Here is a 15,937-nt window from a genome sequence, read left to right on the forward strand (position 1 = left end):
TGATCAAGTGATATATATGGTTTAGTCTTTAGTAATCAACCAGATACACCCCCACGTCCTACTTACTAGCAGAGCCCTTTGTTGACAACTTACATGCAAGTCTGTACAGGCTCTTCGGGCACTGTACTAGGAACCTCGGGCTGTGTAAAGTGGTGACACACCCCGGTGCTACCTTTGGCTGTAGAAGGCCATGGGACTTGGATTCTAGCCAGCTAGTCAACGGGGTAAACTCATACACAAATCGAAAGCGCAGCCAGTACTTATAGGACATGAAATCCTTTGATCGCTCAGTTTCCTCTCAGACGATGAATCATTACAAATAAAATGTCGGGTTTTTTGAAACAATTCGGGGCATACAAATTCGATACCGAGTTTTTTGAAGGTTATTGCAAACATACTACCGGTGCAACTGCAAAAAAATGGAACAAGGGCAGAGTTCTGGGAAGGGGTAGTGGTGGTATAGTGTGGTTAGAGAAGGGGGATAAAGGTGAGGTTAGGGCCGTGAAACAAATATACAGGAGTACCATATCGGGATGCTCGCAAGAGTTACTTGCTTTGGCGGAATTGAAAACGGTATATATTGTACTTTGATTCTTATTATTTCGAAATTCGAAATGAGTACTAACATTGAAGTCTTGTCACCTATATAGTATCCTCAACACTTTGTGGAATTCTTCGGGTGGTTTGAGAAAGAAGAAAATATCTACCTTGCTATGGAATATGTCGAATGCGGAAATCTCTCAAGTTTTATTACAGGAAAGGGAGAAATTTCCGAAAACGTCGCAAAGTCGGTCACATCACAGCTCCTAGAAGGATTGAAGATCATGCATGCAAATAACTTTTGCCACCGGGATCTCAAGCCAGAGGTTGGTCTTCATAAATTGGAGTTTCCAGGTCTGATTAAACTAACCGAGAGCGCAGAACGTTCTTATCGCTACAAAGGAACCTTTGGTCGTCAAAATCGGGGATTTCGGTATTTCCAAAAAAAGAGCGGAATGGCACTCAATTACGCACTGCCGTGGGGACCCAGAAATACTCTGCGCCAGAGATTCTGGACGACTTTTTCGACACAGGAACATCAGTATATGACAATTCCGTTGATATATGGTCACTTGGGTGTCTAGTGCATACCATGCTTACCGGAGATACACCATTTAATACGTCCGAGCTTAACGACTATGCTCTGGGTAGGATTATGTTCCCGACTGCAAAACTTGTCGCGAAGAAAGCGCCCGCCGAAGCAATCGATTTCATTACCAGATTGCTAGCCCCACACCCAAAAGACCGGTTTACCACTCAGAAAGCCCTCCAAGAACCTTGGTTAGGTCCCAAAGATGCTATCTTCTGGATGAAAATTCTATGTGACCTGGAGCGGAAGTCATTCTTCATACCGATGATCCTGAACAAGAACAAGCCTATTGCAAAACCATTAGAGGGGAATGGCATGCTATTAGTTAAAGTGATCTTCTCGGGGACGGAAGATTCCATCAGATTAGCCCTGAGGAAGGGAAAGCTAACGAGATCTGAGGCCGAACCCGCGAGAGCTCTCCGCCTGGCAGTCGAGAAGGGAGACTTAAGCTTAGTGAGTCTACTTTTAGAGAATGGAGTAGAAGTCATGGTAAAAGAGAAAGATGGCTACACAGCACTGCATGTGGCGGCTATTATGGGAGGGGTAGATATATCAAAGTTGCTTCTGGACAAAGGAGCAGAAGTCTCTGCCACCGCCCACAAGGATGGAAAAACACCACTACACATGGCAGCGTATGGTGGCCATGTCGACGTAGCTGATTTGCTATTAAGAGCGGAGCGGATTTTGAAGTAAGGGCAAAAGACAAAGCAACAGCTTTGTACCTGGCCGCCCAGGAGGGTCATATCGCTATGGCAAAGTTTTTACTGGGCAAGGGGGCAGATATTGTATCTAAATATCCAAGACGGATACCATTATATTGTGCAGCTCACAACGGACACACCAAAATGGTGAAGCTTCTTCTCGAGAAAGGAGCAGATATTGCAGCAAAATCTGAGGAAGGTTGGACCATATTGCACGACGTGGCCCACCAGGGTAATACCACCATGGTAAAACTACTCCTACAGAAAGGCGCAGATATCACCCTGAAGACAAAAGACGGAAGTACTGCACTCCACATAGCCTCACTGGAAGGTCACACTGAGATGGTAAAGCTTTTGCTTAAGAATGGGGCGAAGGTTTCGGCCAAAACAATTCTAGGACTGACGGCATTGCACTTTGCAGCTCGACATGGCCTCAAAGAAATAGCAAAGTTACTCCTTGATAATGGCGCAGATGTCACGATCAAAACGACTCAAGAATGGACGGCATTGCATAATGCAGCTCACAAGGGACATACTGCCGTCGCAAACCTACTCATTAATCGCGGAGCGGACGTTACCGCAAAGACAGAAAACGCTCACACGGCGATATACCTCGCTGTTAGCCAGAACCATGTCGAGATGGTGAAATTGCTACTGAAGAACAAAAAGTCAGATGTAGAGACTAGGTCAGACAAAGAATTGGCACCATTGCACAGCGCGGCCCATAAAGGCTATGCCATTATGGTAAAGCTACTTCTTGCAAACGGGGAAAACCTTGAGGCAAAGATGAAAGAGAAGACCACAGCCCTGTACTTGGTGGCCAAAAGGGGGGACATCGCGATGGCAAAATTACTTCTGGAAGAAAAGGCAAACATCGAAGCCAAATCCGATCTAGGATGGACACCATTATACGCCGCTGCACATCAAGGACACGATGATATGGTAAAGCCACTGTTAAAAAAAGGAGCGAATATTGCAGCAAAATCCAGCGAAGGATGGACGGCATTGCACGATGCATCTCATAAGGGTCACGATTCCACGCTAAAACTATTATTGAAAAACGGGGCGGACATTGTAGCAAAATCGGCCGGAGGACGGACAACCTTACACGAAGCAGCCAACCGGGGGCTTACTGATATGGCCAAGTTACTGTTGAAAAATGGGGCAAAGGTTTCAGAGAAAACAGATAAAGGATGGACAGCTCTACATAGTGCCGCACATCAGGGACATATCGGCGTGGCAGGGCTACTTCTCACTAGCGGTGCGGAAATTTCAGTAAAGACAAATAACGGAGCGACAGTGCTTTACCTAGCTGCCCAAGGCCACAAAAGTATGGTGGGGTTTCTGCTAGACCATGGAGCAGAAGGCTGGGTAGCATTGCATATGGGTGTCGAAAAGGGTCAAAGTTCTATTGTGAGATTGCTGCTAGAGGGTGGAGTAAAAGCAACGACGAAGGACAAAGACGGAAAGACAGCTCTGCATGTAGCTGTTACAAACGGCTATTATGGTATCGTGACATTGTTAATTGCGCATGGAGCTAAGATCGATGAACAGAGGAATGATGGATACGCCCTATTGCACGTGGCGGCCCATAAGGGGGATGAAAGAGCAGTAGATCTGTTGTTGAGGAAGGGGGCCAAAACTGCAGTAAAGACTTTAGATAAATGGACACCACTCCACGAGGCAGCTCATAAGGGACACGAAGGTGTCGTGAGGTTACTGCTTGACGGGGGGGCGGGTGTTGCTGCGAAGACCTCCGACGGATGGACGGCGCTTCATGAGGCGGCTTCCCGGGGGCAAAATGGCGTAGTGAAATTGTTACTGAACAGCGGAGTAGATACTGAGGCGAGGAATTCAGCTGGATGGTCACCACTTCATGAGGCGGCACGCGAAGGACACAAAGAGGTCGCAGAATTGCTCCTGAGGAATGGGGCAAATCTCTCAGCAAAGACATTAGACGGATGGACACCACTTCTTGTAGCGGTCGATAAGGGCCGAAAAGACACGGTTGAGTTACTATTAAACTATGGAGCAGATCCTACGGCGAAGACTAGTGCGCAGATTGGAGAATATACCTCTTTACATCTTGCGGTCCAAAGAAAACGAAAGGATATCATTTTGTTACTTATCTCCCATGAGGCTCAATGGAAAACAAAGGATAAAAAAGGGCGGACAGTGCTTGATATAGCCATCGAGGATGGTAGCAAGGATATAGTGGAGTTATTGAGGCAAAATCTGGGTATAAATAGAGTTCGAATTTGGATGATCAGTGGCCAAGAGTCAGGTTGGATTTTGCCTGTTTAGGTTTTCGTTATCTTCCTCTTCTCGATCTTTTTTTTTTTTTGTTTGTTTATATTCAATTCCTTTTTGTTTCTTACCCTTCTCCTTATTTTTCGATGTTGGTATATATCGTTCATGAGGTACTTGACTTGTTTTTTGGTTTTCTGGTAGGCGTTTTTATTCCCCGTTTATTTTCTATTCTAAGTTCATAGGTGTTGGTGGTGCGTAGTATTTTCCTTTTAGGTCTGGGGAGTGTATGTATATCACTTGTCGATGGGAGTGGAAGATTTCATAGTAGGTTTGAGCTATTTTATGTTTTTGTGGTTTTAATCATTTCCAGTCCTTGAAGGGCTTAGGGCCGCTTAGGGAGTGGAATTATTTGTCATCATGGTAATAGTTCTACGAGAATACCTACGGTCAAAATGAGATGCAGAGGTAAAATAGCTAAGTCTACGCGACAAAGTCAACCTCTACATATATGTAAATATATTTACTAAGGCATATTACTTCTAAACTTTAAAATTTGACTTGGTATTTCATAGCATTAGTAGCTAGGCGGAGTACTCTACTATAGCTTTAATTATTATGTAAGGCGGGGAAACCCACTAGAGCCTCACAAATTGAACCTAAGCTTCTACATAGCAACCTTCAAATACAATGTCAGCAACCTCTGAACACGAGGCCCGAGCCTCATCGCTTGCTATCAAATCTCTCGAATATCTTAAAACCGGCAGTCACGATGCAAGCACTCCTACCCACACAATGCGCGAAAAAACCATCTAACCGTTAGCATTCAGGACGCAATCCGTTCCTTGCGTGAGGCCCTCTCCTTAGCGCCTCGTAACGAAACAGTGCTACACGCATTCCACGATTTTCAGAAAGACCAAAATGTTCCTCCAGTTTCGCGACTTTGCCAGAAGCTCGTTGTTGAATCATCGCCTGGTGCGGGCAAAGAAGTGTTAAGGGCATTGAAAGATCCAAATCTTAGTTTACAGCCTTCGACAGCTACTGAATGTCTTGAATTGCTTCTCGCACATGCCGATACTATGCCTTCTCCCGAAGGAGGTGAAGTAGTGGGTGGCATTCTGAAAGCTAGTAGAGGCGGGAGGGAACATTTGACCGACCTACTAGAGAGAGATGCTGTTCAAGTGTTGAATAAATTTATGGGGCTTGGGGGAGCTGCCGTTGATGGGCTCGTAGTGGTGCTTCTAGACCCTGCGGCTTGGAAGGTGGTAGAAAAGAAGAACAAGTGCTTGAGAGAGTGTTTTAAAGCCTTTCTCCAGAACTTGAAGCTTCGAGAGAAGGATAAACAATTAGCAACCGTAAGATCAGTGGCAAGGTTACTCGCAGCACATGCAGACGAGCTGCATACTTTCGTAGGGCAAGAAGCATTGGAGAGATTGCTGGAGATGTTGGATATAAATTCAGCAGAGGATTTGCGATCTCATGCTACACTAGCAACAGCAAAGTTTGTGGAGGCCGATGAAGCAGTTGCGGCGAGTATGCTGGGGAGGTTTATGCTTTCTCGGTTGGCTGAAGACTCAGACGACGACCTCCGGATTGCGTTTTCGGCTGCGGCAGCGATATTTCCGCTTGTGCCAACTGTAGGAGCACAGCTGTTCATGACCGATGGATTTGTCGAAGGGATTATTCCGAGCCTGCAAGGTCGCCCAGGGGATGTTGAAAAAGCGGCGCTGGAAATGATGAACGCGGCATGTGTGGATAAGAACTGCAGGGCTGCTGTTGCGGGGCAATGCGAGGGCTATTTGGAAGCGGTGTCAAAAAGTACAGAGGGCACAGGGAAAGCCATCGCTTCCACAATTCTTGCAAAAGTACGATTTGGCGTCGGAGAGCCAGGAACTTTGCCAAAAGGGATTGATGAATTGGCAGCGGTGTTCAAAAATATGATACTGCAAGAGGACGCCGACTCACGACATTCATCGGTAGAAGGCCTGGCATATGCCACACTCAAAGCATCAGTCAAACAATCTCTCTGCAAGGACAAATTATTCGTCAAGAATCTTCTAGAAACAATAAAGGACACTTCCAGCAAACCAACAGTAATGTTCGGCGGTTTAACTGTTATAAATAATCTTACATCATACCTCCCTTCGTTGTCAGAAGAGCAGAAAAAAGTCGCCCAGCTCAAGAATTATGCGAACGCTACCCCCAAAGCCAAGACAGAGCCCGATGTAGGCGACAAGGACCCTGCTGTAACAGAGCGCTGTAAAATACTTCTTGAAGCTGGTATTATTCCGGTTCTTATTGCATGCATCCGAAAAATTTCACAGAATGCTATTGCAATCGTTACCAACATTCTTTTATCACTCAGTCAACACCAGAAACATCGTGGTCTTATTGCACAGCAAGGCGGCGTCAAGCTTCTCCTCCAATTCTATTCAGCGGTAACAGGAGATACGTCTCAAGATAGGCAGATAAAACAGGCATGCTCGCACGCACTTGCACGGGTCCTAGTATCCACAAATCCGTCACATGTATTCTCGTCGCAACTCCCAGTGGCATCAGCTGTGCGTCCGCTCCTGGCACTGCTAGATAACTCAGATGATCAACCCACCCTTCTCCCGGTCTTTGAAGCACTTCTTGCACTTACAAACCTGGCTTCAACTGATGATTCCACTCGCGATCTTATCATCCGTATTGGCTGGCAGAAAATCGAAGAGACCATGCTCTCATCAAATTCAATGGTTCAGCGTGCCACTGTTGAATTGGTTTGTAACCTCATGGCATCCCCAGCCGGAGTTGAAAAGTTTGCAGACGGATCCAAGAGTGCTGGTAATAGGCTTCATATCCTCCTCGCCCTAGCAGACTCGGAGGATCTAGCAACTAGACGAGCAGCAGGAGGCGCACTGGCAATGTTGACGGAGTGGGATAAAGCGTGTGAAGCAATCATGAATAGGGAGAGGGGTGTGGAGATACTTTTGGCAATGGTATCGGAGGACAATGAAGAAGTGAGACATAGAGGTGTGGTCTGTGTAAGGAATTTGGTATGCGGGGGTGGAGAATATGTCGGAAAGTTCAAAGCCGCCGAAGGAGTGAATGTCGTCAGAGAGGCACTGAGAGGCACAAGAAATCCGGAAGTTCTCTCAGTTGGAGTAGAGGCATTGAAGGTTTTGATGCAGGAGTAGATGAGATACATTTGTTAGTGTGGTAGGGCAGTGATTCCTGTGGATGCCTTGTAATGCTGGCTATGTGGTGCTATGACCTTCTTACACACGTTACGTAGCATACGTTACATTTATGTAGTTCATTTTCACTTCACTTCAATGTCATTTCAGTTCAGTCTACTTCATACGTGTAGTCAATGGAAAACACCAACCTCCTTTCCACCAGTACTTACCTTACCGTCGAAACGGGTAAAATAATAAGGCTGATTTTGAGCTCTAAGACGTAGAAAAGCCTTAAATAAGGCATATATCTCAAAAAAGCAAAAAATAAGCGTGTTTTAGGCAAAAGCATGATATTTGCTTAATATTACCACCAAATAAGACTCTTTTAAGGCCTTTACTAGTATTAGGATTACTAAATAAATAAGCATTATGGAAATTCGTCAGGATTATAGGCATTTACGGGTGCTAAGGCTGGGTTAGGGTTAGGCACTTAGCAAATATTAAACAGTGTTCTTCCATCTGTTCTTTGACACCCCACATCTACCTCTCTATCACCTCCGTCCCCTCTACTCTCCTAACCATCCCCCCCCCCCCCCCCCCCCCACATCTCCCAATCGTCAAAATTAATATCAAAACATGAGCTAATCAGCGAATCCAGCAGCAGCAGCAGCAGCGAATCGAGCACCAAATCGAGCACCAAATACAGCACCAAATACAGCACCCAATGCAGCACCAAATCCACCCAATTGAGCGAAATAGGTCGATAGGCAGGTAGGCAGGTAGGCAGATAGGCCGATAGGCAGCTGCAGGTAGGCAGGTAGGCAGGTGGGCCGATAGGCAGCTGCAGGTAGGCAGGTAGGCAGGTAGGCAGGTAGGCAGGTAGGCAGGTAGGAAGGTGCGTAGGCGGGGAGATAAATAGATTGTCTTAAATCAATGTACATATTAAATTCAGTATTGATAAAAACTTTATTTCCGAAATTCACTATGGCGAATAAATGTAAAAGTATACCTATCAGGCTATCATGCTGATCTCACGAATAAACATTATTCAGCCTTATTTTTCAAAAATACCTTAAATAAGACTGATCAAGCTCAATAAGCCTGAAAAAAATTAATTCTTAGCGAAACCATAGTCTAATAAGGACTTTAAAAAGCAATAAGAGAAAATCGTCAAAAAAGGCAAATATCATGCTTATTTAAGCCTAAAATAAGACTTAAAAAAATACCCGTTTCGACGGTAAGGTAGTACTTAAGATCATGAAAGATACAAGGTATGAATCATGACATATCACTCGTTAGTTGATGAAATGCGTATGATTGATTTATTGATTGATTGATAAAATGTGTGTTGTGACTAGCCCTCTTTCAAATTAAAGTGCTAGTTCGGTAATCCCGGCCGGCCTCTTGCCTCAGTTAACTCGTGAATCTGAGTTTGGTATAAATCGGGATGTGGGAGCTCAAGTGTTCCGGGAAGAAGTATCTAGCACACACTCCCAGTATTTAGAAACGTTGAACCCGGTATTCCGAAATCGATTCTGTGCTGGTTTAATCAAATATCTTCACGGGATCCTTAATTGAATCGTGACCTTAGATTACAAACCCCTACCATCGTGTACCTTCAAATCGCCGGAGCGTTTGACCCATCATCTTCAATCTTCTATGTCAGCAGTTGGGAGTACTTGATTTGTAGGCCTTGTATTCCGACTTATCAACCTTATACTTTGAGGATTTTACTTATGATCTGTCATGAACTGCTTGATCAATTGCTCAAATTTCTTTATTCCGTCTTAATCGGGGAGATGAAAGAAGCAAAATCTACCGAGAATAGAAAAGAGGCGAAAGATTTTATATCACGCTGTTAAGTATCGCTATATTCTTATCTCACACTAAGCTGTGAATTAACAGCGGAAAGGTTAGACAATATGGGCGGGTTTTTTCTGCTTTCATTTTAATTTATCGACGTCGGAACTAGCGGATTTGTCAAGCCTGCCAGATGCACAACGGATTTCCCCTGAAAGTTGGGGCTTATTAACGCCAAGTACTGACTCCATATTATAAGCAGACAATTCTATACTACCCTCGAGTTTTCTAGCTCAATGTATATGGATCTAGTCTGTCTAAGAAATCTAATAGCCACATGACTGGTTTAGACGGAACTAATGGTAAGGAGTATCGACTTCATCTAGCTGTTACTTCGGGTCTAACGCGTTTAATTGCAATCGATAGACATCTTTTAAAATCTATACATATAGATATATGTAAATATGTGGTTTTAATATCGATGGAATTAATGGAGTATATATGTTGAGTTACAATTACTGGGGTATCTGAGAGTGAAGTGCAATAAAATTAAAGCGCAAATAAAACGAGCTATCTCTACCCGTCGCCATCTATTTATCTCTTGGGGACTCGGAGGAATGCATGAGAAATTCCACCAGAGTCCAGGCTCTGTCTCTGCCTGATTCTTTCCAAGGTAAAAGACTTTCTCTCCTACATAGAACAGATTGTGATAGGAAAAGAGAGCGGGAGAACTGAACGACGCCCGTTATGCTTTACTTTTTTCGCGCACAGTTCTTGTAAGGTACGTACATGTACTTAGGAGCGCTTGCTATATATAGTTCCGGGGCTCGCGTGGTCCGGTAAAGGCGTGGTAAATTGGGGGAGAGTTTAGTTATTAGTTGTAGGGCTACGGTCTGATGTAACTTTGGGTTAAGCTGTTCCTTGATCTGCTGGACCAGGCGCTGCCAGGTTGGAATGTTGCCGTCGCTGTCACAGCATATCACTCGAATAGATTAACAGGGATAATGACCTAATCAGTCTTGGCGAGCACGTTCATTCGTTGGTGAGACTGGCGCGTTAAATCACCATAGCATTAAAGAGCTCCAGAAGCCCACCCCGCAAACTAATTTGCTCCAGTATCTTTCTTCCCCCTATCTCCGTTTCACTGGGTCTATATTTTCCCTTGCTCCGTTCACCAGCGGGGAGCTTATAAGACTCTCGCTCGCCTTTAGCCCTAGGGGATAGCTAATTCCCTTTCCCGCTCTTTCACTTCCTAACAAGTAGATACGTTTCCACATCGCTCGCCCCCACCACTACACACAATGGAGGACGATATCATCCCAACCTTTCCCCCACTCCCGCGCGCACTCTCGGTTGCGATCGATCCGATTGCGCTGGTCACAACAGAATGTATCATTATCACCTCGGCAATGCGGAAGAATGCCAGATGGGCACAGAGCAGCGTGAGTGCTATTCTCGGGGGAGGTGGAAATTCAGGGTTGATTGGAGCTGGAGGGACTCCTAGTAGTGGGATGTCAACGCCAGTTCCGGGAAGCCCTGCCGCAAGCTTGCAAAGAGGGAGGGTAGGCGCGAAGGGTGTTCTGGACGAGTTGAATGGAGACGTGGGGTTAGCGGGGAGGTGGGGGTTGAGGGGAAAAAAGGGAAAGAGCATACAGGTTTGAAAAATGATCAAGACAATGGTCAGAGTTTGACTGATTAAGAGATAGGATAACCCGCTTATGGCGGCATTTTCAAAACTCAGGGTAGATCTACAGGATTGCAAAGGTACATTTGCATTTCAATCTCTGGTTTCTCGTAGGTTACAACTGTGTTTTGAGCTAAATTCCTCGTAGATATTAGAACATTTGATACGCCTTCCCTCCTTCATCCCTTTCTCCAAGTGATCCGTTCCTCCTCAACCTCCGGCCCAATAACTTCCCTAGCCCTCATTAGTATTTCAAAGTTCTTCTCATATGGACTCATCTCTAGTACCTCACCAAGGCTCTCCACGGCTATGCAGCTCCTCTCATCAGGAATCACCCATTGCCGTTTTGAGGCCTCCGATTCGGCACAAGATGAAGTAGTCCTGCTACGTATCCTTAAGCTTATGGAGATGATGATCTCAGGTCCTGGTGGCGCTCTGCTGGGAGATGAGAGCGTGTGTGAAATGATGGAGACAGGATTGAGTATGTGCTGTCAAATGAGACTCTCCGAAGTCCTCAGAAGGAGTGCAGAAATGAGTATGGTATTCATGTGCCAGGTTGTTTTTGAACGACTGAAGCATCTGGAAATCGAGGCGGAGGATGAGGGCACAAACCTTGAGGATGGGTATTCGGGGGATCAGATGGAAGCCGTGAAAATGGAACCGTCAGTTAATGGAGAAAATACAGCTATCCAGCCTCTGCAGCCTTCTGATGGGCGACCATCTACCGATTTAGTCATAGACACGAGTAGAGATCAACCAACGCCGACTCTAACTGTTGCACCTGTGAATATGGATAAAGCGCCCGACTCAGAATCAAGCACGGAGATTGCAGAGATTAAGCCATACTCACTCCCTTCTATTAGGGAATTACTAAGGGTTCTGGTGGAGTTGCTAGACCCTCACAATAAAACCCATACAGACACAATGCGAGTCATGGCCATGCGAATTATTGATGTTGCGTTCGAAGTTGCGGGACCTAGCATTGCGAAACACCCAAGTCTGGCAACCCTTGCTAAAGACGATCTATGCCGCTACCTCTTCCAATTGGTCCGTAGTGATACGATGAGTATTCTCCAAGAATCACTCCGCGTCACAGGTACCGTCCTCGCAACCACACGCGGAGTACTTAAGCTACAACAAGAGCTATTCCTGAGCTACGTGGTCGCATGTTTACATCCCCGAGTCGAGATCCCACGAGAACCGGGAATAGATCCAATTCTGTACGAGGGTGTCCCACAGGCCCCGAAATTAGTCAAACCGGCACCGAGCCAAGGGAGTTCTGGAAGGAACACACCAGTTCAGGTGAAAGAAAGGCAGAAACTAGGCTTAGAGGGTGGAACAAGAAGGCCAGATGCACGTGAGGCAATGGTGGAAAGTGTTGGTGCGCTCGCAAGAATACCAACTTATATGGTGGAGTTATACGTGAACTATGACTGCGAGGTTGATCGGAGTGATCTATGCGAAGATGTGGTGGGGTTCTTGAGTAGGGTAAGTAATGACTTCTTCTATGTCTGCAATGTTTAGGCTTTGATTGATGTGGATTATTTGAGTAGAATGCTTTTCCCGATTCAGCAACATGGAGTACCACGAATGTTCCCCCATTATGTCTGGATGCTTTATTGGGATATATCTCATTTATTTCTGATCGACTCAATGATCACCCTCACACAGAAGGCTTCCCCTCACCCGATGTCCTTAGGGCGCAGCGCTCCCGTAAGCAGACTGTAATCCGGGGCGCTGCCCGTTTCAACGAAGACCCCAAGAAAGGAATTGCATTCCTCGTTTCACAAGGGATCATTGACTCTGCAGACAACCCTGCGTCCATTGCAAAGTTCATACAAGGAACTACTCGTCTTAATAAGAAAGTCCTTGGAGAGTATATATCGAAGAAGCAGAATGAAGAGATACTTAAAGAGTTTATGGAGACGTTTGACTTTAGAGGGAAGAGAGTCGACGAGGCATTGAGAGATATGCTGAATTCATTTAGATTACCTGGGGAGAGCGCGCTGATTGAGAGGATCATAGAGAGATTTAGTGAGTTATATTGTGGACCAGGGAAGCCTGAGGAGGTGGCGGATAAGGATTCGGTTTTCGTCCTCACTTATGCCATTATCATGTTGAATACGGATCAACATAACCCAAATGTTAAGGTAGGTGATGTTTATGTTTGAGTACGAACTTTTATTGACAGAATATAGCAACAAAATCGTATGAAATATGAAGATTTCGCTCGAAACCTTAGGAGTGTGAACGGCGGAAAGGACTTCGCGCCGGAATACCTTCAAGCTATATACGACACGATTCGTACAAATGAGATTATATTACCCGAGGAACACGATAATAAACACGCATTTGATTCAGCGTGGAAGGAGTTGCTTATTAAGGCATCATCCAACGGAAACCTCACTATCTGCGACACCAATATCTACGACGCTGACATGTTCGCAGCGACTTGGAAACCAATTGTAGCGACATTGAGCTACGTTTTTATGTCTGCCACTGACGACGCCGTATTCCATAGGGTCATTACTGGGTTCGACCAATGCGCGATGATTGCGGCAAAGCATGGACTTAAGGATGTGCTAGATCACGTCGTAAGATGTTTAAGCACAATATCCACATTGGCCACCGAAAAACCACCCAGCACAAGTCTTAACACAGAGATACAAGTTAAGGGGAACAGCGTAATGGTTTCTGAGCTTGCGGTAAAGTTTGGAAGAGACTTCAAAGCGCAATTGGCCATGGTGGTCTTATTTCGAGTAATTACAGGGAATGAGGAGATCCTGAATAAGGGATGGGATCAAATTGTTAGGATATGGTTGAATCTTTTTGTCAACTCGCTCATCCCTCCATTCTTTGCACAGAGCGACAGTGGGTTGGATATTCCGCCAATTCAGTTGCAGACACCGAGTGTAGTGATTGAAAGGAACCAGGCAACGAGAGATGTGGGGTTATTTTCTGCCCTGAGTAGTTATCTGTCGAGTTATGCGAGTGATGATCCGCCGGAGCCGAGTGATGAAGAGTTGGACAGTACGCTGTGTACTGTAGATTGTATAAATGTTTGCCATCTGGGGGATATGTTTGCAAATATCATGTAAGTATTCCTCTTCTTACACCGCAAATGTTTCTCAAAGTTGGAAATGTGGTGGAATTGGCTGATACATATTATGGTTAGGCACCTTAACGCCGCCGCGCTGGATCCCCTGGTTACTTCGCTACTGGCGCAACTACCAAATATTGATGACGACGACGATGACGAAAATGTTGTTGTTCTGAAACCAGATTATAACTCGCCCGCAAACGGAACTCACACGGTCAATAAGGGACCAAAGTATGATCCTGCGGTGGTGTATGTACTCGAATTCGCAACGAGCTTGGTGCTTAGAGATGAATCGACTGTTGCTACACATGGGAAGGTACTTGCAGATACACTTATGGGGATTATCCGAAATTCGACTCGCGTGCATAGCATTATCGTCTCGAGGGTAGTCTATTACCTATTCTCACTCCTTCAAGCAAGCCACGAGCACTCTTTCTTGAATGTTCCTGTTGTCTTACATTCCATCGCGGCGCTTGACAAGGCCCTGCTGGACAAGGCGGCTTCATTAGTAATCAAGGGACTTTCTAAGTGCGCAAAGAGCGGATCATCGTCGTTGAAAAGCGAGATGATTAATTCTCCGGATTTTTGGGTGTTATTCAGAGCACTTCTTCCGAATGTGGATGCATGTGCTGAGGTGTTTGATGTGATGGAGTTTATCACTACTGAGAATCCCGGAAATGTTACGAGTGATAACTATGTTCCTGTTGTGTCACTATTGAACGATTTCGCGAGCGCGGGGAGTGTTGGAAGTGTCTTTGAGCAGAAGCAGGATAAATTGGCTAGGCGAGGGAAGGCGAAGAAGCTGGTGGACCGTCCGTATGTTCTCTTTACCGGAGGTCAGGAAAGAGTAGGCTAACAGGAATATTAGGGATTCGGAGGTTGTTTTGAGGGGTGTGAAAGCAGTTCATATGATTTTTCAACTCACTTCCAGAGTGCCAACTCTAATCTCGCAATCTCACCTGGAAAAAAAAGAAGGTATTCATCCACCCACGTAGCCGTCTTTCTCGCAAATGTGAGGATTAATGGATATAGCTTGGACAACTTATTGGACGCCAATCCTTGAATCTCTTAGCGCACAGTGTATCAATCCATGTCGTGAAATTCGAGGCCAAGCGTTCACTTCTTTGCAGCAATCGCTTCTCTCGCCGGCGCTCACATCTGATGACCATCACGAGTGGACGGCGATTTTTGGGGATGTTTTATTTCCTCTTATCAACCGCTTACTCAAACCGGAAGTGTATCAGTCAGATCCTAGAGGCATGAGTGATACCAGAGTTCTGGCTGCTACTATGCTTTGCAAAGTGTTTTTGCACTACCTGGTGATGCTAGCAGAGTGGGATGGAATGCTGGATCTATGGTTGAAAATTTTGGATATCATGGATAGGCTCATGAACAGTGGACAAGGTGATCATCTTGTAAGTTTTCCTTAATTATGTCTTTCCGGGTTGAAATTGATCGGAAACTCGATATTAGGAGGAAGCGGTACCGGAGAGTCTGAAAAATGTTCTCCTAGTTATGGCAAGTGGGAAATATCTTGTTCCACCAGAGGAGGACGCTACTGGCGAGGAGTTATGGAACCAAACGTGGAAACGACTGGAGCGATTCCTACCAGGCTTCCTTGCAGAATTGTTCCCTCCATCACCTCCGCCGCCACCGCCGCCAGCATTGAAAGAAGAGCCCATAGAAAAGTTGGAAGCAGACAGTGCAGCCAAGGCTTCTTCAGAAATTCCACCTGCCTCATAGAAGGTCAATGTGAGAGTATATACATCGTGTGATAGTGAAATTAGGGGTTTAAAAATGAGTTTGGCTTAATAATATAGCGTTGGGGTTGTTTTTGTTGGTTTACTTCACTGGTTAGGAAGAGGCTTTGATTTGGGTTAGAATCCTCAAACATTTGTACTCTTTTTCAAGTTTTCAAACTGTTTATGAGGCCTGAAGCTGGCCTTGTGCTAAAGTTAAAGTGGCTGAATTAAGCTTTACGCAAAACCAACGCAGCTGCACAAGTCATGCCACTACCCGCAGTTTTGCATCCCCTGAAGGCTGGTTGTTTGAATTTAGACTTTGATTTGAGCCCTAGATCGGTGAAGGTTTGGTCAGTTGCATCCAACAAGGCTG

At 45.4% G+C, this 15,937-nt stretch overlaps 4 protein-coding genes across 4 annotated transcripts; all 4 read left to right on the plus strand.

The window, feature by feature from the left end:
* Window positions 1-324: 324 nt before the first annotated feature.
* H6S33_001313 (uncharacterized protein) lies at window positions 325-1,822 on the plus strand (the record flags this gene model as incomplete). Its single annotated transcript, XM_044832677.1, has 4 exons — window positions 325-573; window positions 651-866; window positions 922-973; window positions 1,047-1,822. 4 exons carry the CDS (start codon window positions 325-327, stop codon window positions 1,820-1,822), a joined length of 1,293 nt encoding a protein of 430 aa, XP_044694280.1.
* A 152-nt stretch (window positions 1,823-1,974) lies between these two features.
* On the plus strand, window positions 1,975-4,134 carry H6S33_001314 (uncharacterized protein; the record flags this gene model as incomplete). Its single annotated transcript, XM_044832678.1, has 1 exon — window positions 1,975-4,134. One exon carries the CDS (start codon window positions 1,975-1,977, stop codon window positions 4,132-4,134), a length of 2,160 nt encoding a protein of 719 aa, XP_044694281.1.
* A 633-nt stretch (window positions 4,135-4,767) lies between these two features.
* H6S33_001315 (uncharacterized protein) lies at window positions 4,768-7,256 on the plus strand (the record flags this gene model as incomplete). The annotated part of the gene is made up of 2 exons (XM_044832679.1): window positions 4,768-4,851; window positions 4,908-7,256. The coding sequence occupies 2 exons, from the start codon at window positions 4,768-4,770 to the stop codon at window positions 7,254-7,256; spliced, it is 2,433 nt and encodes an 810-aa protein (XP_044694282.1).
* A 3,083-nt stretch (window positions 7,257-10,339) lies between these two features.
* On the plus strand, window positions 10,340-15,565 carry H6S33_001316 (uncharacterized protein; the record flags this gene model as incomplete). The annotated part of the gene is made up of 9 exons (XM_044832681.1): window positions 10,340-10,693; window positions 10,745-10,802; window positions 10,871-12,210; window positions 12,276-12,872; window positions 12,921-13,816; window positions 13,898-14,638; window positions 14,691-14,797; window positions 14,855-15,237; window positions 15,296-15,565. 9 exons carry the CDS (start codon window positions 10,340-10,342, stop codon window positions 15,563-15,565), a joined length of 4,746 nt encoding a protein of 1,581 aa, XP_044694283.1.
* Window positions 15,566-15,937: the final 372 nt, after the last annotated feature.

This window comes from Morchella sextelata (genome assembly GCF_020137385.1).
Source record: "Morchella sextelata strain SCLS chromosome Unknown scls_10, whole genome shotgun sequence".
Taxonomy (NCBI): domain Eukaryota; kingdom Fungi; phylum Ascomycota; class Pezizomycetes; order Pezizales; family Morchellaceae; genus Morchella; species Morchella sextelata.